Here is a 22938-nt window from a genome sequence, read left to right as displayed (position 1 = left end):
TATCTGTGTCCTTATCGTCTCTTGATGTAGTATAAATAAGTTTGTAAATTTTGTGATCTCATTCTCTACCAAAATGCAAATTCCTTAAGGACAGAATCTTTTTCTGTTTTGTTCATCACTGTATCCCCAGCGCGGAGAACAGTTCCTGGTACAATTTTATAATGCATGGAAGATATTCGAAAAATGGTACCTGTTATTAATATTAGTTTTTTCTCCTGATTCCAATTTTCTAGTGGGGCAGACAGTCAAATCCACAGACATTGACCCTTGAGTGCAATAATGGCAATGGCACAGAAAGAGCATGTGTGAGTCCTTAGGTGCTTTAGTTGTGTCTGACTCTTTGCGACCTTATGGACTGTAGCCCATCAGGCTCCTCTGTCCGTGGGATTCTCCAGTCAAGAATACTGGGGTGCGTTGCCATGCTCTCCTCCAGGGGCTCTTTCTCACCCAGGGATTGAAATCGCGTCTCTGCATTGTAGGTGGGTTCTTTACCATTGAGCCACCAGGGAAGCCCAGCATGGAAACAGAAGCTGGCACAGATTGCTAGAAGCACGTAGAAGAGGAGGAGGATGACAAAGGAATTTAATAAAGCAGATGCTCTTCAGTAAAATCTTGGCTCCATCACTTGTTCAGCTCTTTTGTTTTGGACTACTTAGTTTTATCAACCTCATTTTCCTCACGCAGGCGTAAAAAGGTTATAATGTTGCCTTTGTAAAGTTGTTGCTAGGATTAAACACAGCAATACATATTAAGCACTGAGCTTAGTGCCTAGCAATGCTTAAAAATATGAAGAAGGAAGGTTGGCAAAGGAGTAGGGGGAAAGAAGGGAGAAAGAGCATACATATGTTGGTAATTCAGATGGAGCGTTGGCGTAGGAGATAGTGAGATGTTGATGGATTCTGGTTTGTTTTGGCAATAGAGCTAGGAGATTTTCTTGGCACCTTGGGTGCGTGGTATAAGAGATAATGAAAAGCCTAGATTTTTATTAATTTATTTTAATTGGAAGCTAATTACTTTACAATATTGTGGTGATTTTTGCCATACATCAACATGAATCAGCCATGGGTGTATCCCTCTGGGCTGCCCCAGAGCAGAGCACTGACTTCGAGTGTACTGCTTTGTTCATTGAACTTGCACTGGTCATCTGTTTTACATATGGTAATATACATATTTCAATGCTATTCTCTCAAATCATCCCACCCTCACCTTCTCCCACATAGTCCAAAAGTCTGTTCTTTACATCTGTGTCTCTTTTGCTCTCTTGCATATAGGTTTGTCATTACCATTTTTCTAAATTCCACATATATGCCTTAATATACTGTATTGGTGTTTCTCTTTCTGACTTACTTCACTCTGTATAATAGGCTCCAGTTTTATCCACCTCATTAGAAGTGACTCAAATGCATTCTTTTTTACAGCTGGTAATACTGCATCGTGTATATGTACCACAACGTTCTTATCCATTCATCAGCCGATGGACATCCAGGCTGCTTCCATGCCCTGGCTATTGTAAACAGTGCTGCAATGAACACTGGGGTACGTGTGACTCTTTTAATTCTGGTTTCCTCAGTGTGTATGCCCAGCAGTGGGATTGCTAGGTCATACAGCAGTTCTATTTACAGTTTTTAAGGAGTCTCCACACTGTTCTCCATGGAACAGCGTACTAGTTTACATTTCCACCAACAGTGTAAGAGGGTTCCCTTTTCTGCACACCCTCTCCAGCATTTATTGTTTGTAGACTTTTTGATGGCTGCCATCCTGACTGGTGTAAGATGGCACCTCACTGTGGTTTTGATTTGCATTTCTCTGCTAATGAGTGATGTTGAGCATCTTTTCATGTGTTTGTTAGCCATTTGTATCTCTTCTTTGGAGAAATGTCTGTTTAGTTCTTTGACCCACTTTTTGATTGGGTCATTTATTTTTCTGGTATTAAGCTACATGAGCTGCTTGTATATTTTGGAGACTGATTCTTTGTCAGTTGTTTCATTTGTCATTATTTTCTCCCATTTTGAAGGCTGCCTTTTCACCTGGCTTATAGTTTTCTTCCTTGTGCAAAAGCTTTTAAGTTTAATTGTGTCCCATTTGTTTATTTTTGTTTTTATTTCCATTAAATAAAAGGTGGGTCATAGAGGATCTTGCTGTGATTTACGTCAGAGAGTGTTTTGCCTCTGTTTTCCTCTAAGAGTTTTATAGTTTCTGGTCTTACATTTAGATCTTTAATCCATTTTGAGTTTATTTTTGTGTATGGTGTTATAAAGTGTTCTTGTTTCATTCTTTTGCAGGTAGTTGACCAGTTTTCCCAGCACCACTTGTTAAAGAAATTGTGTTTTCTCCATTGTATATTTTTGCCTCAATTGTCAAAGATAAGATGTCCATAGGTGTGTGGATTTATCTCTGGGCTTTCTATTTTGTTCCATTGATCTATATTTCTGTCCTTGTGCTGGTACCATACTGTCTTGATGATTGTAGCTTTGTAGTATATTCTGAAGTCAGGCAGATTGATTCCTCCAGTTCCATTCTTCTTTCTGAAGATCTCTTTGGCTATTTGAGGTTTTTTTTTGTGTGTGTTTCCATATAAATTATGAAGTTATTTGTTCTAGTTCTGTGAAAAATACCATTGGTAGCTTGATAGGAATTGCATTGAATTATGAAGAAGGCAATGGCAGCCCACTCCAGTACTCTTGCCTGGAGAATCCCATGGACACAGGAGCCTGGTAGGCTGCAGTCCATGGGGTCTCTAAGGGTTGGACATGACTAAGCAACTTCACTTTCACTATAGATTACTTTGGGTAGTATACTCATTTTCACTATATTGATTCTTCCAATCCACAAACATGGTGTATTTCTCCATCTGTTTGTGTCACCTTTCTTTCATCGGTGTTTTATAGTTTTATATATATATAGGTCTTTAGTTTCTTTAGGTAAATTTATTTCTGAGTATTTTATTCTTTTCATTGCAATGGTGAATGAGATTTTTCCTTAATTTATCTTTCTGTTTTCTCACTGTTAGCATATAGGAATGCAAGAGGTTTCTGTGCATTAATTTTATATCCTACAACTTTACTATGTTCATTGATTAGCTCTAGTAAATTTCTGGTGGTGTCTTTAGGATTTTCTAGGAAGAGGATCATGTCATCTGCAAACAGTGAGAATTTTACTTCTTCTTTTCCAATCTGGATTTCTTTTATTTCTTTTTCTTCTCTGACACTGTGCCTAGGACTTACAAAACTATATCAAATAGTAGTGGTTGACCCCACTGCCTGTCAGATGGAGTTGCCATCCGTCAGGAAAGACTGTGAAGCAGGATTATCTAAGACCATCTACTCCCATCAGATAATTCACCTTTCCTCTGATCTTCCTCCTTTTTTCTTATTTCTCCAAGTAAATCACTTTATAAATCCCCCTTTTGGTTGTCCATCATGATTATGATTGATCAGTTTATTTTGGGCTAGATACTTCTGTTCCTGTGTGCATGCATGCTCAGTCATGTCCAACTCTTTGCAACCCCATGGACCGTAATCCACCAGGCTTCTCTGTCCATGGAATTTTCCAGGCATGAATTCTGGAGTGGGTTCCCATTTTCTGTTCCAGGGCATCTTCCTGACCCAGGGACTGAACCCACATCTTTTATGTCTTCTTCACTGGCAGGCAGGTTCTTTACCACTGGTGCCACTGGGGAAGCCCAGACACTTCCAACACGCCCTTTTGAAGTTAGAGCTTAGACACTCTGCTTCCTCCTTTATGAATATGTGGTTCTCTTCAGATACCTTCCCCCTATCTTCTTTATTAATATTATCTGTTTTCATATGGTCATGAGACTGTATCTAATTTGGGTCTGGAATATATTTTTTTAATCCAAGTATTGAGGTTTGTACATGAAATATATCTGCTGAGTGTCTTCATCTCTAATGATACTTAACTAAGCAGTAGATAACACATCACTTTTCCCCAAGTTTGCTGATCATCCTAGCTTCAGCAAACATTTTTACAGACCTGATTGGAATTAGGGTCAAAGTTGACCAGTCTTTTCACTGCCTTCCTTAGTTTTATTTAAAGAAAACTATCTGTCAGGTAGAAAAAGTTTAGCCCAGACTTAAAATCAATGTCTGAATGAGTAAAATTCTTTTCATGGCAACAATTCACTTCTGAGTCACTCTCAAGGGTTTAACCAGGATTATAATATGATTATTCTTCAAGTAAGGGGAACTCATGCATAAGGCATGATCATGATGCTATCTCACTCTCTCCTTTTATCCTTGCTCAGATGTTCTTTATTATACCTCTGCTATGTCCATGGCTCTTTATGTAGAAGGATAAGGGGAGGGAAAGGACCTAACAGGATCTGAGTAGCCACAGTGTGCCAGGCACTGAGCTAAGCACAGCACTTACTTTTTTCCACTTATTCTTCACATCCCACAGCTGAGAGGCATTGCCTCTTTTACATTTGGAAAAAGTGAGAGTCAGATAATTTATGACACGTCAGGTTCACAGAGCAGAAAGTCAAAGCCCCTTTGCTGATTCCAAAGCTGTTCTCCTTTTGTAACACTGTGCTGTTTTACAGGGGAAGCATGTTCTTGGCACACCACCCTCTTTCACTTCCTTTCCTAACAAATTCTAACAAAATTCTTTTGGAAAAATGTATAGCTTCCATTGTTATGCCACAGCCTTGCATTTTAGTGTTACCAGTGAAATTATGTCCATGTTCTGGACTTGCTCACTTTCTGGTCCATATTTTGTAGTTTGACTTTGTTGCTGTTGTTTAGTGGCTAAGTCTTATCTGACTCTTCTGTGACCCCATAGATGGTAGCCCACCAGGCTCCTCTGTCTTTGGGATTCTCCAGGCAAGAATAGTGGAGTAGGTTGGCATTTCTTTCTTCAGGGGATCTTCCCAACCCGAGGAATGAACGCACATCTTCTGCATTGGCAGGTGGGTTCTTTATCACTGAGCCAGTTTGTCCCAGGGATAATTATAAATCTAGGGTGGAACTGTTGGTAAAAGGGTCCACTGGATGTGAGCTGGATCTTGCAGGATGGAGAGGTGAAGTTCAGCCAGGCAGAAGAATAGAGTAAGTGACTGGGGAAACAAGCAGAATTTGGACAAAAGTAAGAATCCACATGCTTGTGGATGGGGCTCTAGATTGCGGGATGATTAGAAAGTCCCAGGGAAGACTTTGGACTGTATTGTGCTGCAGAGAATCACCAGGGCTGGGGGAGGGAAGATAATTATGGGCATCCGGAGGATAACCCTGCAGGGTTGTGCAAGCTGGGGGTGAAGACAGAGGCCATGTTATTCCAGTAACTCAAGTATGAGATAACAAAAGGCTTTGACGGACAACTTATACAATCTTTTTCACCTATAGCCTTTTGAATGTCCATCTTTTCTGGGCAAACAGGCAATGAACATGGAAGCTTGATAGCTGATGAAGAAAATAGGATTGTACTTTTTTTTTTTCTTTTCCTGTAAATTGATATACTATTTAAGAAGGTCAAGAAGCTCTCAAGGCTGTTCTCTATAGTTATCAATATTTACAACTGCTTTCAAGGGAACCTTCTGAAGATGAAGTGAGGTCATACGTAAAGTGAGACATCGTTTTTCACTCAGTATGGTGCTATTCAAGGCTGTAAGTAGGTCCCATCTCCATTGTGCAGATAAAGATTTGGGAACAAGAAAGGTTAAGAAAATTGCTCAAGGTCACAGATCTAGCAAGACTTAGGTTCTAGAGTACTTTTAAATCAGTGTTGTACTGTTCTTTTGATTCAAAGCAAAGTTACAGATTGGGAAAAATACAGAATTCTGAGCAAAATGTTAAAGTTAGAGAAATCGTTGAATGGAATAGAGACTAAAAACTATTTATCTAATTTGCTCAGCTAGAAAGTAGGCAAATCAACAGAATGGGTGAACAGCAACACCAAAAGTCTTTTCAAAAATCTTTTTTTTTTTCCTTATGGGGATAGAAAAATTTAAGAAGAAATTAAAACTAATTTTTTTCCATGGACATATTGAAAGTTCAGAACTGAAATCTAAGAAATTTAAGTATGATGATGATATCTACTACTCCAAACTATCTTTGTTGCACTATGTTCTGCCATCTTGAAGAACAAAGTAGAACCAGAAGTGAGAAGTGATAGTTTTTTAATCAGAATCAGTTGTCCTTTTTTTTTTTCTTTTCAGTTGGTGAATCTCCTAGTGTGTAGGCACTAACAGAAATGACGTTAAATTTATAAATTATGTGCCTATATGTAGGTTTGGTAAAAGTGAAGCCAGCATACAAAGCAATCCAACTTTACTTGAAATTGCCACACTTTGGAATTTTCTTGATTTATAAATTCTAAATTTGCCATCCAATTGCCAGCGTTACAAAACTTTTTCCCATGCTGCAGGAAAAAGTAAGTCTTATTTGTGAGAAATGGAAGTTTTTCACTCATTGGAGAAAGCCCACTTTACTTTTTCCCTATTTGAAAGAGAAGGGAAATAAAAGAAATAAATTTACTTTGGTGTAACTCTAGATAATTACTTTTCCAAGAATAAAGAAATTAGTATATTTTCCTTAACTTTTGATGTGGTAGGTATACTGAAAAATTATGAAAAGGGAATAGACTATAATAATTCTTCCTCAAAATAGATTTACTTTAGATTCTCAAAAATATCCTCAAACTTTTTCAAGGCTTTTAAAGATATCAACTTTTTGAAGACACGAGCTTTTCAAAGTCCTATTTTACACTAACATTGGATGATGATATGATAGTTTAATTTATAAAGTTGTTAAATAATAAAAATGATTTTAAAATATATAATTAATGTTTCTTACCTAAAAATTTTTAAAAAAGTAATAGATGTAGTACACAGGACTTCCCCCACCCTGTATTTCTGTAATGTGTCCAGCTTCAAAACAGACTTTATCTTTAATACTCTAATACATATCTCTGAGTATATGATTATGTGTTTTCTAGCTGGAAGTATGGTGGAGATGAAAAAAACATAAAAGAAAAAGGATCTGACCTAGAGTTTACAAGTAGAACCCCAAGCTAGGCAGATGCCTGTGGAAACAACCTCCAGCCTGGGGGCTTCTGTTGGCTACATAACATCGCAGGGTGCTTCTCAGACTGTGAATCTCCCATCTTGGACTCACTAACTTACAGTCCACAAGGGTGTTAGACCCTTCAGATATTATGCCCTCGTTTATCAAGTGCAATGCAGAAACTGAGTGTGATAACAAATGATATGTGATTCAGAAAAGAACAGGACATATTGAAAGAAATTACTATGGCACAGAGAAAAAGGGCAGCAAAATATGCATTTGTAAACTTATAAGCATTTAAGATATCTGTATTCATTTCATCAAAGCCCCAAACACATTTCTCTGAAACTTGATAGGTTCATTTCACATATGGCTGGCAAAATAGAGACTTTCTTTCTAAACATACGAAGACTTTGGGCCATTCTCCCATCTGTGCATCAGAGTATGGGCCTGAGTGACTTTTCTTAGGTCTTTCTTGGGAAGGCAATATATTTGGCAATGTGACATAGTGGCTTGATTGCTCTGATGCATCTGTTTTAACAGAGCTCTTCTGAAGCCATTCTGACTGGTAGTTCATACAGTTGGAACATTCTAAGATAGCTTGGGGAAAAAAAACCTCCCAGTCCTTTTTATAATCACCAAGTAATAAGTGAAACAGATACCTTCACTCCATCCCCGATTTGCCCAGCTAATTCCCACCTCTGGGGGTTTAAGAATGGATGAAGGATGGGGCAATGTTTAGGGATATGGGTAAACTATTATGTGGGAATTGGGCATATTTGTTGTGTACATTACTTGCTCATTTTTTGAAAAAGATAATAACTTTTGCTTTTTGGGCAAATTTCTATAAAAATAGGCTGTGTACCAAACAAACACTATTCTTTGCACTGTAATGAAAATCTTCATCTTCAAGGACGCATTTGGCCCTCTATTAGAAAGGGGAGCTCTGTGTGTTGTTGTTTTTCTTTTTAACCATATGTAAAATCACCACAGAGATCTTAGAGAGCCCTTATAGCTACTTGAGAGTTTTCAGTTCCTTTTGTGGCATATTCCTTTTGAAACAAAGAAGGGAGTCATAGCTATGGACCGAAGGGTTGTAATCTGATAAAGTACATAGGTGAAGGCTTGCTCTGATAGAAGAGGGACATATGGAAATGAAGGGAAATATTCTTTTCTGACTGTACTGTGTACTTAGTTTCTGGATTGCTGACAAAACTGAGCAGATTGCTTCTATGGAATAAAGATTTTCTTCAAATTAACACCTTTTAAATCTCAGTTTGCGATAACAAATATTACTGATGTCAGAGAGTAATACACAAACATTTCAGTACCAATTCAAGGAGATAGCTAGGAAAACAAGCATTCATTCTGCCACCACGTGTTAATAAAAAGAACAGATGTTTAGGTTCATATACAAAAGATCACATTGTGCACTGATTCTTTTCTATTTTAGTCCTATCAGTTTTATTTTGGGAATTTTGCATCTTAAAGTTAGTCACCAAAAATGACTGTATAATTATGCTAATTTCTCATGAAAGCTAAAAAGCAATTTCAGAAAAATTCTTCATATTTCCAATGTTTTATTAAAATTGTCAAATTACGTCCATCTATTTGGAAACATTCACACATGCTAGGCTTGGTTTTAAATGGGTAAAGATTAGAGGGCCAGAACCTCCTGTCCTCCAGGTTAATATCTATTTTTCTTGAGTACAAATACTATCCCTGTGCTCTCTGCTACTTCCCTAGTTTAAGTTCTTAATATTTCTTACAGGATGATTTCTAGATCATGCTATGGTTACCCTGCTCCTGAGCATTCCCCACACCAATCCATCCAGCCCAGATGACCATAACCAAGATTTTTCTACATCAAGATCTGATCTCTTCACCCTCTTTAATAAGATAAAAACAAACCAAGAACCAAAGGGGTACACTGGAAGAGGGAAGGGTAAAATGCATTAAGAACAAAAGGAAGCTAAGGAGACATTAACAATCTCATAAGCACTTGAGAAATTATATGTGTTTGGTAAGAATCATCCTAAATGTAAACGCATCCTAAAAAATGAATATGTAAAATGCATCCTAAAAAAAACTAGATAAAGCCATCTTCTTAAATTTATAAACAATCATTTCTCTGGCCTTATAAGAAGAGAATCAGCCTGAAAAACTAACAGAAGGAAAAATACTTGACCTTGGTGCTAAGCAAACTTCCTTGCCTTAGGGTTTAGGATTGAGCCTCTTACTAGGGCACTTAAGCCACTTCCTTCTTAGTTGCCTAACAATTGTAACTTTATCCATATTAAACTAATTGCAGTTTCCTAAACCTACCCTGCTCTATTATACGTCTTTGCTCTTTTCTCTGTTGATCATTTACTTACTTTCTATCTTTGTCTAACAAATGGATTCTTCAAAACCCAGTTCAAGTAGTAGGTCTTATTTGAGTCACATTTTCTTATCTCTTCAGAGTCCTTCTGCGTTCTAATAAATCTTCTATGCACGTCTTCATGTACTAAAAATAATGTGCTATACTTATTTGTTTCCATGGCTGATGTCCCCTCCTAGGTGGGATAAATCCTCCAGGGCAGAATCCATGTTTTTCTAAAAAAATTTTTAATTGGCATATAATTGCTTTATAATATTGAACTAGTTTCTCCTGTACAACAGTGTGAATCAGCTATAAGTATATATATATATATATATATATATATATATACATATATATACCCTCTCCCTCTTGGGCCTCCCTCCCAACACTCTAGGTCATCACAGAGCACCTAGTTGAGCTCCCTGGGCTATCCAGCAGCTTCCCACTAGCTATCTATTTTACGACTTCACTTTCACTTTTCACTTTCATGCATTGGAGAATGAAATGGCAACCCAATCCAGTGTTCTTGCCTGGAGAATCCCAGAGACAGGGGAGCCTGGTGGGCTGCCATCTATGGGGTTGCACAGAGTCGGTCACGACCGAAGCGACTTAGCAGCAGCAGCAGCAGTGTATCTGTATCAATGCTATTCTTGCAATTCATCCCACTCTCTACTTCCCCACTGAGTCCACAAGTCCATTCTTTATGTCTGCGTCTCTACTGTTGTTCAGTTTCTCAGTTGTGTTTGACTCTTTTGTGACCCCATGGACTGCAGCACCCCAGGCTTCCCAGTCCTTCACCATCTCCCAGAGATTACTCAAACTCATGTCCATTGAGTTGGTGATGCCATCCAGCCATCTCATCCTCTGTCATTACTTTGTCTTTCTGCCTTCAGTGTTTCTCAGCATCAGGGTCTTTTCTAATGAGTCAGCTCTTCGCGTCGGGTGGCCAAAGTCTCTATTGCTGTCCTGCAATACGTCTTTTTAAAACTTGGTATTTCCTTACAGTTTTCAGCACGAGATAGGTGCAATTGAATAGAAATGTATGAGAGAATGATTGTTATCCATGTTTCCCAGCTGTGACTGTCCCATGACAAGAGCTTTTTCTGGTGGATGGTCTTTCCATTTCTGAGTGCAACATCTAATGCCAAGGGAAAATCAAGAAAAAGTAATCTGCATCTTGACACCAGATTTTAAAAATCTTTCTTCACTCTAAGGAAAGAGCAACAGACGAAACACTGCCACTGAGGACTAAAAGCAAAGTTCTTTCACAAATGTAACTGAGTCTGTTTACTTGTTCTGAGTATGAATGTTTGAAAATATGCAATGGCAGGGAAATAAGGTGCCAAATTCTACAGGCAAAAAGACACAGAAGCAATATTTCAAAAATGGTCCATTAATTTCTCCTTTTACCTACCAACCACACAGCTTGAGAATATATTTTAAAAATCTGATCTTGTTTTAAACCATTAAAATAGTTTCCATTGTCTAAATAACAGCCAGTTCTCCTTATATTATTTCTGATTGTGGCCTGTCCGTGTGACCTGTTTTTTCCACTGTTGAACTGAAAGTAGTGTCATTTCCATCCTGCTACTGCCTGATAGTACTGAGAAATGCAAGCTATAAAACTGCGCTTGTCAAGAAATATTAATGGAGGGGGTGACCGTATACTTTTACAATGCTTAAAAGCTTAAGATGTAATAATAGAAAGTTGGCTTCTATTCCCTGAGATCATCAAAAGAACTTGAAGGAAATGAAAGTAAAATCCAATGGGATTACAAAATTAAGGCAGAGTTAAGGAAAAATATTTTGAGTACCAGAAGAAATCTAAAATAAATAATAAAAAAATAATATACTTGTGATATTGCTATTTGACCCAGACAGTTTCCATTCAGTTATGTAATTGGAGACTCTTTGAAGAATCTAGCCATGAACTCAGTGGGGGAAGGCAGGAAAAGCATCTTTCCTTGGATATCCATCTGGATTCCACCAGTTAGCTTGACTAGATAAAGAGGAAAAGGGGTTTCTGATGGTTTAGACAGAAAGCACTAGAGCAAAACTTTGTCAGTTGTCAGAAGGGTAAGATTAAGGGATGGAGACCTATCCTTGAACAGGAAGGGGACCACATCACACCCTATCGATAATCATGGGTCAGGGTGAAGCTGTAGGGTTCAAGTGGGCAAATTAGTAATATCTCCATACCTAGGACACTGTTGTAAGTCTAGCACTGAAAACCATGCAGAGTCACCATACAAGTTTGAGAATTTCAGATTTGAAAGCAGTAAGGTAAAAATCTGTGTCTTGGCATATGACCCAGAATCCCAAGAAGAGAAGTGTTGCAAAATCCAATAAGGCCGATCAGTTGCTCAAAGGGACAGTGGTCCAATATATCTGGTTAACGGTGGAAAAGAATGTTCAAGGAAACTTACCTTGTTAGTGTATTTGTGCAGGTCAAGATTCTAGTAAATACATAAGGATCAGCATGTTCTGAAAATTGCCTTTGACCACATCATCTTATGACACAAATCTTCAAAATACACAGAGAATAAAGTTGTAATGGCTTCCCAGGTGACTCAGTGGTAAAGAATCCACCTGCCAATGCAGGAGCCTCAGGAGACGCGGGTTCAATCCCTGGCTCAAGAAGATCCCCTGGAGCAAGAAATGGCAACCCACTCCAGTATTCTTGCTGGGATAATCACAGGGACAGAGGAGCCTGGTGGGCTACAGCCCATGGGATTGCAAAAAGATGGGCATGCCTGAGCATGCACAAAGTATTAATACTTCCCACTTCTCCCCAGCACTTCTGATTGAGTTGTATTATTGTATATCTCTGAAAAGTTGTATTTAAAAAATAACTTTCTATCTTATTAAGTACTTATTTTGTATCTCAGGTCAAGATTAAAACCTTCTTCATAGAGAACAGATTCATAGTTGCTAAAAGGGAGAGGGGATTGGAGGAACGATGGAGTAGGAGTTTGCGGTTAACAAATTCAAACTATTATATGTAGAATGGATAAGCAAAAGGGCCTATTGTATAGCGCAGGGAACTATATCAACATCCTGTGATAAACAATAATGGAAAAGAATATAATAAAAGTGTATTTATATGTATAACTGAATCACTTTGCTGTACAGCAGAAATTAACACATCTTTTAAATCAACTATATTTCAATAAAAAAGAAAAAAGACTGAAAGGAAGGCTTTTTTTTTTTTTTTTTAAGAATGAAGTCTTCCTTTTTGACTGAATCTGTCTAGTGGAGATTTTCTGAATATTTCTGTGGTCACAGATTCCCTTGAGACGCATATAAACTCTCCCCAAGCAATTTGCTGGGCACAAGCCTGACACACACACTCACATGCACATTCAATGCTGGGTATACTATTTCATGAGGTTCACGGATCACATAATTTTATGTGTGGATGCCAGTTTAGAAATATCAGCCTTGTTGATCTTGTGTTTTTCTGGCCTCAGATAAAACTGTTAAGGAACAAGTGTGCCTTTGATTCATCCTGCTTCTTTGCAGGGACACTTACGGAGTATTTGTGGAGTGAAAGCTTTCGTGTTAGATGACAAGTATACAAATATGCTAAATTTCTTTTCTTTTGAGGTGGAAAATTCCAAGTTCTAGAATGTCTAGAACTGCTCTATGTTTCTTTCCATCTCTACTTGCATGATCTGTGTGGTAAATCATTAAACATTCCACATAAATTACAATAATATTTTAACCAGGGTACAAGGGCTTTAATTTGCTTCTGAGCAAATTTTTTACCATATGAGGTTTAAAGGTTAAAATCTGAAAACCGAAGCAAAGTTACCTGGCAAAAACAATTCTTTCTGGAGTCTTTCTCTGGCCTGCTGTGAAAAGCATCTTTTCTTCAGCCAATCAGCTCCATATTCACTGTAATGGTCATTTGGCCACATGATATGAACCTTATAACACAGAAAGCAAATATCACATAAACATATATCATGCTTTTATGTACTTTGGTTCTCTGTTATTGCTGTTTCTGAAAGTTATTTAAGGTCATCGGAGAATCAAATTAGCTCTTGCTTTTTTTCCTTCTGTTTTTTAACTTATATACTCAAAAGCATAGAATAAACTTTTGGCAAAGGAAGAAACTGAACACCAAGGAGATACAGCTGAGGTCTGAAACCCCTTCAATACACAAGAAACAAAACCTGGCTAGATCTGAAGTTCTTGTTTTATATTCTTAAAACCCGTGGTCCCTGAACTTTCTGTGATGACTTGAGGTCAGAGATCAATTAAGATTCCTGCCAAGAATATCAGGAATAGTAACGATGATAATGAGGTAGATAATTATAGGAGGAATAGCACCATTTTGAGGGCATACTGTACAAGGAGCACTATAAGCATAACTCACTTAGTCCTCATACAACTTGTGGGAGGAGCTATAACTGATATTCACATTTTCAGGTGAGGCAAGTAAGAGGAAATAACATGATTAAAATCCCACAGCAAGCAGTGAACTCTGGCTGTAAAGTCCTTGATTCAAGATGAAGACAGGTGGGGGTGAATGACCTTGCTGGTCACACTTCCTTTTCTGATAACCATCTTAGCAAATTTGGAAGAGAAACAGGCTAGGGCTATGTCTGCTTTGTGGTTCTGAGAGCTGAGCTGTCAGGAATCCCATACGAAGTCTTTTACATCTACTCACGAATTTGACTAAAAATAGTAATCAATGCAAGTTTTTGAGTGCTCACTGTATGCCAGCCACATGCTAACATTTTACCCATATTATCTCACTCAATCTTCACATCATCTCTAGGAACAAATCTTGTTAGTATCCTTCATTTCTAGATGAGTAAACTGAGGTAGGGAGCATGCCTTATATTAGAGAAATAGTTTGATTGTACCTTCAAGGCTGCCACTCACTGAAGGAATAATGAGGAACTTTGTATATTTTATTAAAGATAATAGCAGTAGTAATAAAAATGGTAATAATAATAGCAGAAGCTTTCACTTAGTGAGCATGCTGACTTGGCACCAAGCACTATGCAATCTTGTTTTTTTATACATGGCTCAGTGTTAAAGAATCTGCCTGCCAATGCAGGAGACACAAGAGATGTGGATTTGATCCCTGGGTTGGGAAGATACCCTGGCGTAGTAGCAGTAGTAGTGAAGTCGCTCAGTCGTGTCTGACCCTTTGCGACCCCTTGGACTGTAGCCTACCAAGCTCCTCTGTCCATGGGATTTTCCAGGCAATAGTGCTGGAGTGGATTGCCATTTCCTTCTGAACCCTGGAGTAGGAAATGGCAACCTACTCCAGTATTCTTGCCTGGAAAATTCCATGGACAGAGGAGCCTGGTGGGCTATAGTCCATGGGGTTGCCAAGACATGACTAATTGAGCACATTTCTGACTCTGATATTTAATATAAACATACATTAAGTACAATATAATTCATTATTTGAATTATTTGAGTCTAGACCTTTTATTCAAGTTGAGAGAGCAGGGAGAGATAATTTGGAGATAGTTACCTTTTTCCTGTCAAACATCAAATCTTTGATCCCAATGTACACATCAAGAGCTTCGATCAGAAGTTTCCGTGCTTTTGCCGAATCAAGGTAGCAGTCGGAACACTGGCAGTTGTCCCGGAGCCACACAGCTGGGTAGATGGAGTCTGTACCATCCTGCCAGATGATTCGCATCAAGTGAGCTCCATCCAGCACTTCTGCCTTTTCGATGACGCAGCCCATGTTTCTGGTCCTTGGGGGTAAACCTTGTCAGCTACCTGCTATGACAAATCAGTGTTAAAAGGACTCTCAGGAGGATCAGGCCTGAACTTGACTTCTAACAGTTCAAATGGACTCTGGCTTCTGCTATTTGCTTGGGTTTGTGGTTTCACTTATCAGTGCCGGGACCTTTGTTCTGATGAGAGTATTTCACAAGCTGTAAACAGAAACACAGTAACTAAAAGTAAACAAGACAAATGCTCTGTCATGATCCAGACAGAAAGAATTCCTTGTTTTCTCATAGCACTTAAAAAAAATAAGTTCAGAACCAATGACACAGTCACTTTTAAGCTTGCATAAAAGTTCTGGAATTTTTTTTTAAGGGAGAAAAATACCCCACAAATTGAAAGTGTAACTGTCACACCTGTGTTATTTTAACAGATGCCCAAATTTGCTGGATCCAGCCAAATCAGGAACTTTCAAATCTCAGTTGCTAGACTCATTCTGCCCCCATTGCTAGGGATGACTGTCAGGAAGCATTTAACAGGAGGCTTCCTGTGTGCTGTTTTGGATCTGTCAGGAATCCTCTGTTCCTTATTAATTCCTGAATATTCAGGAATTAAGAGGAGAGGCAAGCCTCTCCCAGGGCTAGGAAATCCAGGCATTTCCTTCTTTAGTTTTTCAATACAGTGATAAGTACCCTTTTCCTTTTTATGAACCATATGGTAAAAGTGATTGTTTACAACTCTCTCTCTCTTTAATATGGATCACCTATGTTTTGTAAGTCTGGAATTTTAATCTTTATCCTTGCTGAGAATAACTACCTCAATGGCAACCCATTCCATTCTTGCCTGGAGAACCCCATGGACGGAGGAGCCTGGTGGGCTGCAGTCCATGGTGTTGCTAAGAGTTGGACACGACTGAGCGACTTCACTTTCACTTTTCACTTTCATGCATTGGAGAAGGAAATGGCAACCCACTCCAGTGTTCTTGCCTGGAGAATCCCAGGGACAGAGGAGCCTGGTGGGTTGCTGTCTACGGGGTCGTACAGAGTTGGACACGACTGATGCGACTTAGCAGCAGCAGCAGCAAGACAGTATAAATGCCCACACAATGTTGATGAAAACACCTTTGCTCCATTAGAGCTTTGGTCCCCTTGTCTTGCTTTCTCTCTCTCTCTCTCTCTCTCAGGCTAATTCTTTGGAGCGCAGAGACCCGTCGTGTTCGTTCTCCTGCCCAGGCTTCTAAGACCCTCCTGAGAAGGTGCACTCTGCCTTCACCCACCTCGAAAGGGTGCCGGGTGCCTTCGTGAGCAATGCAAGGCCTGTGTCAAAGGGCTTTATTGGTTTTCTGTGTAAACCAAGGAATATCAGCCTCTTTCTCTCTCTCTTCTACTGTTTTATCTTTGACTTTGGACCACCAGGTTCCGGTCCATTAAAGGACCTCAACAGATGACTTTTCACAAACTTTTCTTTTCATGAGCCAGCTATCTGTATCCTGGTGATCTGGCAAATAGAAGCTTAAATAAGTAAAGAGTTTGTTTTTCTTGTATAAAAAGAAGTCCCAACATGACTGTCCATTACTGGTAATGTGATTTCACAGAATCATGGGGAGCCCAGGCTACTCAGAGATTTTATCCTTCTGCTTGTTGCATCATGTTTGCAAAATGACTGCTCCATCACCAATACCACATCTACATTCCAGGGAGGAAAAAGGAAAAATATCACGTGGCACTTAAGTCTACCTTATTTTCAACTCTTCCCCATCTAGCAACTTCCAGATATATTTCATTGGCCAGAATTATATCACAATCCAACTTTAGCTACAAGGGAAGATGGGAAATATAACTGTTTACTAGTTACATGCTTGCTCTGCAGAAATCAATGTTTAATTAGTGAAGATGGAAAATAAGATGGAATCAACATGCATTCAGCAGCGTTGCTCACATCCTTTAAGACTTGCTCATATAGATATCTTCTTTAAACAGGCCATCCCGAGGCCTCTCAGACAGCTATCAATGTCACTTATGCCCAGCCTTCCTTATTATTTTTTTTTTACTTTCATAATTATCTTCTTTATTTTCAAGTCTGGAACTTCCAAGTGATCTTTGTATCCTCTAGTGCAGTAGGCACATAGAAGACATTTAATATTGGAATGAAAACTTCAGCTTGACACATGAGGAGGAAAAAGAAGACTCTTTTCTGTATTTAAGTAAGATTGTACTTACTGTAGTAAAATCATAACTTACATAAATTGATCAAGGACAGGCAGCTGCCTGTGGGTCAGATGTTTTTATACAGTCCATGAGGAAAGAATACTTTTTATATTCTCAAAAGGTATGAAAAAATTAAGCACAAACATGAAACAGGGAAAGTATATAAAGCTGAAAATATACTATCTTCCCTTAAAAAAAAAAAAATATATATATATATATATATATACATTTGCCAACCTGTAAGCTAGAGAAAAATTGACTACATTTATTCTTTTTCTCCTTAAGTTTCCAGTATGATTTAAGGATCTGGTTATATTATCCCAGATTAACTGGAATCATCACTGTCCAGTGAAATATCTACAGCAATTACCCAGGTAAGCAGCAGGAGAAAGAGGCTGGGAAATAGCAGAATACAGGTGATGTCATCTTAAGATCTCCTAAGAAGTAAGACAGTTAAGGGGAAAAAATCCTTCTTATTAATTTTTAATCATCAAACTTTCATGTGTAGTGGTATATATTTGAAACTTAACTCATTGTCAAGAAAGTGCTGATTAATAAGCTTGAAGGGCTTCCCTGTAGTTCATTTGGTAAAGAATCTGCCTGCAATGCAGGAGACCTGGGTTTTTGATTCCTGAGTTGGGAAGATCCCCTGGGGGAGGAAATAGCAACCCACTCCAGTATCTTTGCCTGGAGAATCTCATGGACAGAGAAGCCTGGCAGGCTGTAATCCATGGGATTGCAAAGAGTTGAACACGTCTGAGCAACTAAACCACCACTAATGAGCTTGAAAATGTTTTGTTTGAAAGGATGTTCATAAAACTTGAAATTTCACACATTAATTCTTAATAGATACATTGTTTGAAGGGTGCATCTTCTCCCATAATAAACACTGTTCTGTACTCACCCATGGCTCTGTGCCAAGTCCCACTAACTGTTGAAGTGATCACATCTACAGATATGGCTATACCAACAAACACTTGTTCCATTCTAACCTGACCTTTTTTCTTTCTCTCCCTCTTTTTTTTTTTTAATCTTTTTTTTTTTTCCCCTTTTTCTACCTAGCAAGTTTGAACTGGAGAGGGAAAGTACATTTTCAAGTATTAGGGGTACAGGGTTTGACAGTTGGCACTAGTGGTAAAGAATCTGCCTGCCAACGCAGGAGACACAAGAGACTCAGGTTCGACCCCTGGGTTGGAAAGATCTCCTGGAGGAGGAAATGACAACCCACTCCAGTATTCTTGCCTGTAAAATTCCATGGACAGAGGAGCCTGGTGGCCTACAGTCCAGCGTGTTGTAAAGAGTTGGACACAACTGAGCAGCTGAATACAGACGTGTACACAGACTCTTCCCCACCCCCCTTCTCTTGGCCAAATGGATGTTCTGGGAAGGTTATCTTGAGAGAGGAGGCCACATCAAGAGGGTGGCTGATGGAGGCTGCCTGAGGCAGCTGTGAGAGAGTGGCAGAACTGGAAAGACCTGGGTGTTGCTAAAATTAAATTGTTTTGGTATCTGTGAAGGAACTTGACAGGTTATTTCTATGCTTCACAATCTCTTTCCGAACTTTATGACAAATGTGAATGGTAATCCAAACAAAAGGAGGGGAGGGATTTATTTAAAGCTTTATTGGGATAAATGGGATGAAATGGAAAACAAAACAAAACAAAAATCAATGGACATTGTACTTGAAAACAAATTTTCTCCTGTAATGTATAGGCTTGTACGTGTGTGTGGCTTGTTAAAATCTATTTTCAATTTGACTTGTTAAAACTGAGCTGTGTTCTTATGGCTGATTCATTTTAATGTTTGGCAGAAACCAACATAATTCTGTAAAGCAATTATCCTTCAATTAATAAATAAATATTAAAAAGAAAACACCCTGAGCTGTGTTGAAGCATAACGACCATTTAGTTATTTGATAAGCTGTTGTGTTTCTCTGAAGAAAAAAGAAAAACCAAAACATTTGATGCTCATAGCTATATATATATATAGGCTTCTCTGGAGGCTCAGATGGTAAAGAATCTGCCCAAAATGAGGGAGACCCAGGTTGGATCCCTGGGTCAGGAGGATAACCTAGAGAAGGAAATGGCAACCCATTCTAGTATTCTTGCCTGGAAAATTCCATGGACAGAGGAGACAGGCAGGCTACTGTCCCTGAGGTTGCAAAAAGTCAGACACGACTGAATGACTAAGAACTCACGCTCTCCTTCTAGGGACCTTAGAGCTCAGTGCCATGGCAAGCTCTCCTCTCTCTCTCTAAATATATATATTTATTTATTTATAAATATAAATATAAATATATAAATATATTTTTATTTATAAATATATATATTTCTCAGTGAGACATTTTTGCTGAATTAAAATGGTACTATAAAATGAAAATATTTATTTTATACCTATTTTGCTTCTTATTATTCACAATTATGATTTAATTCATGAAATATCACTTGAGTTTGGTGGGAGGAAGTCATATTCACGTCCTGAGAAACAGACTTCAGATTGATGTCAGGGGGGCTTACTATCTAATGGGACAGATTTCTTTTCATTTCATCCCATTACTTGATATTTCTGTATGCATTGTCATTTTACTTGCTAACTCACCATATTTTCCCCCTTCAGAGTTATGGACCTTTGTTTGGGACTCTTGTTTTGCTCAATAAATTGTTTTAGAGATTATCTTACTTCAGTCATGGGTGTAGTTTTTACCTTCTTTAAAGTTTTACAAACTCAAAATTTCCCAGCTGCTTGGAAAATCAAGAAAATAGCTCTGAAAGTCATTTTATGTGTTGGTCTTGGGAATAAAATAAACTTAGAACTGAAGTCTGAAAGAAAAATCTATGCTATCATTGGGTTGAGTGTCTTCATCTGATAGCAAGGAAAATGGAAGCTCAGAAATGCTGGGTGTAATTTGTCCAAGCACACACTGCTGCCTGGTGGCAGAGGTTGCCCCAAACCTGGATTGGCCAATCTACTGTACACATATAAAAGTGAACACCTTCTAGTTCTAATCCAAGGGAGAGCAAAAACTCCTCAAATGCTAATTGCAACTAATTTGAATAATAGGTTTTAGAAAGGATTCTCAAGAAATTGACAAATACACTGCATAGTTACTATATATAAAATTAAAATTGATGGAGGTTAATAATATACACCAGAGAAGGCTGATTCATCTACTAGATTACTCACCCTTCAAAATAAAAACTGTCATTTTTCAACTGTTTTTGTGTAATGGAAGACTAGATAGAGAGGACTCATGTTATCAAATGTCAGAATCTGTTAATGTCTTTTTCCTCTTCCTCAGGTAAGTCATCAGGCCTGCTGTGACAGAACAGGATTTTCTGTGTTTGACCTCCTGGTTTTAGGTTTAGGATCAAAAAAGAAAAAAGAAAAAATCAAAATGCAAGAAACAGGCAAATTGCATGGGTAAGTATATGAGATGTATGTACTAAACCATGTATTCAGCACTTTTTTATGTGGTAGCTGCTCTACTGATGCTTTCAATTGAATAAACCTTATGTAATCCTCTGGAAAACATTGTGAGATCCCTGCCATCATTCCCTTTTACAGATGATTGGAGATTTAAGAGGTAAAGAAACTGACTTGAAGGCAGAGGAAACAGAAATCATGGCCACTACACTTGACTACCTCATGGAGAATCTATGGTCAAATAATTTTCCAGGCAATAACTTCAATTTAGCAAAAACGTACTTTTAAAATAGCAGCTAACTCTCAAGATTGTTGGTTGTTGGTTGACCTCACCATCCGACATTTCATCATTGAAAGGAGAGGACAGGAAGAAGTTTTCCAGACATTACACCATAAAGGCTTAAAATATTATTATTCTTTTATATATCAACCTTTAAGTCATAAAACTCAATTCATTTCCACTTGGTGAGGTAGAGGTTGACCAGACCACATTTGTAGTACATGAACCTTAATATGGTTGAGTATATACATACTCTACTCATTACTTTTGCTACCTAAGTCGTTTGAACTTTTAGAAGTTGTTGCTTTTTTTGCTAACTTGATTTAATAACTGGCTCAGTTACTTAATAATTCATGAGTGTACTCTCAGGGGAATAATGAATTCTATGAAACCCTTAGTAAAACCGGTCTGTTCTCTTGACTATGTTTACCCTTCTGCCTGCTCACTTGTTTAAAGTATCACGTTTTATGCAAATACTTTCTTCCTAAACTAGAAAAAGGAAAAATTTAGCTTCAATCTGGTGGCATTATTACATTCAGATTGAAACAAATTATCAATGCATTTGTTTATCAAGGTAAAGCAGAGTACTGGTCTATACAGTGCTGGGTCTAGATTTTAAGAAAGTCTCTAAATCTTTGAATCAGAATATGTATTCATTATGAGAAATCCTTTGTTTGCAAAGAAAAGCATTTCAAAATTTCCATCATACTTCCCCTTGAGCTATATTCAGGAAGCAAAATAATTGAAGAGGGATACAATAGCCTTAATTGACCAGTATTCTAAAAAACCATGCTACATTCAGTTTGGGAGCTTAACAAAGGGCCATCATATAATATGCAGTCATTTCCTTTGGGCTGGACTGTGGATTGGTCAGTGAACATTTTCAGATTCCAGCCAGAACCATCCCTCTCCCCATCACCCAGTCTACTTTTTAGACAGTATCCCCTCTGTCCCCTCTGAATGCTTTCTGGATCTGCTTAGGGACTGCAAAGTAATTTGACTACTAGACTAAGCCAAACATAATTGGGAAGGGAAGCTGCCAAGAAGCAATCAAACCCACTGCATTCCAAAATCAAGCCTATTGCAAATGCCTGATGGACCATCCTCATCTCAGCCCACATGGTTGTGAGACTCATGTGACTGGATTTCCAATTGGATGCCCCCTCCCCCGACCCCTAATCCATAGACCTGGATCCAGAAGCTCTTCCAAATAAGAAAAAGTTGAATTCAACCATACCTGTTTTCAGATGTGCATTAGGCCCCAAACCATGCAAAACTTACCAAGGCAGGAAAATGTAGGCTTTACTATTCAATGTCCTTTGCACAGGGAACCTTCAGTGCCTGTCACCACCCAGTTGGATCTGCCTCCAGTGTCCCTGTAGTGCTCTGACTTGTAAGCCTTTCTTTCTGCTCCTGGCAGCTCCCACTGCTGCCCTGCCCCCAGACACAGCTGAGGCTTGCAAATGAGGAAGGATGGATGTCCCAATCTGAAGGTGTAGCAACTCCTGAGGGGAGATTGGAGGTGGAAAAAAAAAAAAAAAAGTAAAGAGGTTTTATGGCCTAGAGGAGAAGCAGTTAGAAAGAGAAAATCTTTTAACTCCTACTAGTTCCCGAAGCCACGAAACCCCAGGACTCAGTGCAACTTACATTGCCTTTGTTAGAATCTTTCTGATACATGGAGGGCAGTTCTCAGGTTCTCACCCGTTTTATCTCCTGCCACCGAGCTGGCAGCAGCAAGTGCAGGAGCTCCTTTACTCTTGTCCCACCTGTTCACGCAACAGCTTTATTGTTGCAACACTCACTTGGAGAAAAAATTTTTGAGATGTATGTTTAATTAGGGAGGGGCTACCAGCTCCTCACCTGAGCAGAGAGGAGATGGTATCTCTGTGTCCATAGAATCTTCCTATGAGTCTCTTTGGAGGGAGCCTGACTAGTTTTGGGGGGCTG

The 22938-nt window shown here is 38.6% G+C and overlaps 1 protein-coding gene across 4 annotated transcripts in view; it reads right to left on the bottom strand.

Moving 5' to 3' along the window:
• Positions 1-22626, bottom strand: part of BBOX1 (gamma-butyrobetaine hydroxylase 1) — a 69657-nt gene extending 47031 nt beyond the window's left edge. For 2 of the 4 annotated variants that reach the window (XM_040258900.1, XM_040258903.1), the window contains exons 1-2: positions 14879-15447; positions 13196-13310 (exon numbers count right to left, since the gene is read on the bottom strand). In XM_040258900.1, the coding sequence (XP_040114834.1) occupies positions 13196-13310; positions 14879-15097 (334 nt within the window). In that variant the 5' untranslated portion in view covers positions 15098-15447. Of the gene's footprint in view, positions 1-13195; positions 13311-14878; positions 15448-22272 lie in introns of those variants that run through there. The other 2 variants (XM_040258902.1, XM_040258899.1) reach the window with 2 other exon arrangements.
• Between the last annotated feature and the right edge of the window lie 312 nt (positions 22627-22938).

Source organism: Oryx dammah, unplaced genomic scaffold, assembly GCF_014754425.2.
Source record: "Oryx dammah isolate SB20612 unplaced genomic scaffold, SCBI_Odam_1.1 HiC_scaffold_17, whole genome shotgun sequence".
Lineage (NCBI taxonomy): Eukaryota > Metazoa > Chordata > Mammalia > Artiodactyla > Bovidae > Oryx > Oryx dammah.
This window is presented reverse-complemented; position numbering and strand designations above follow the sequence as displayed.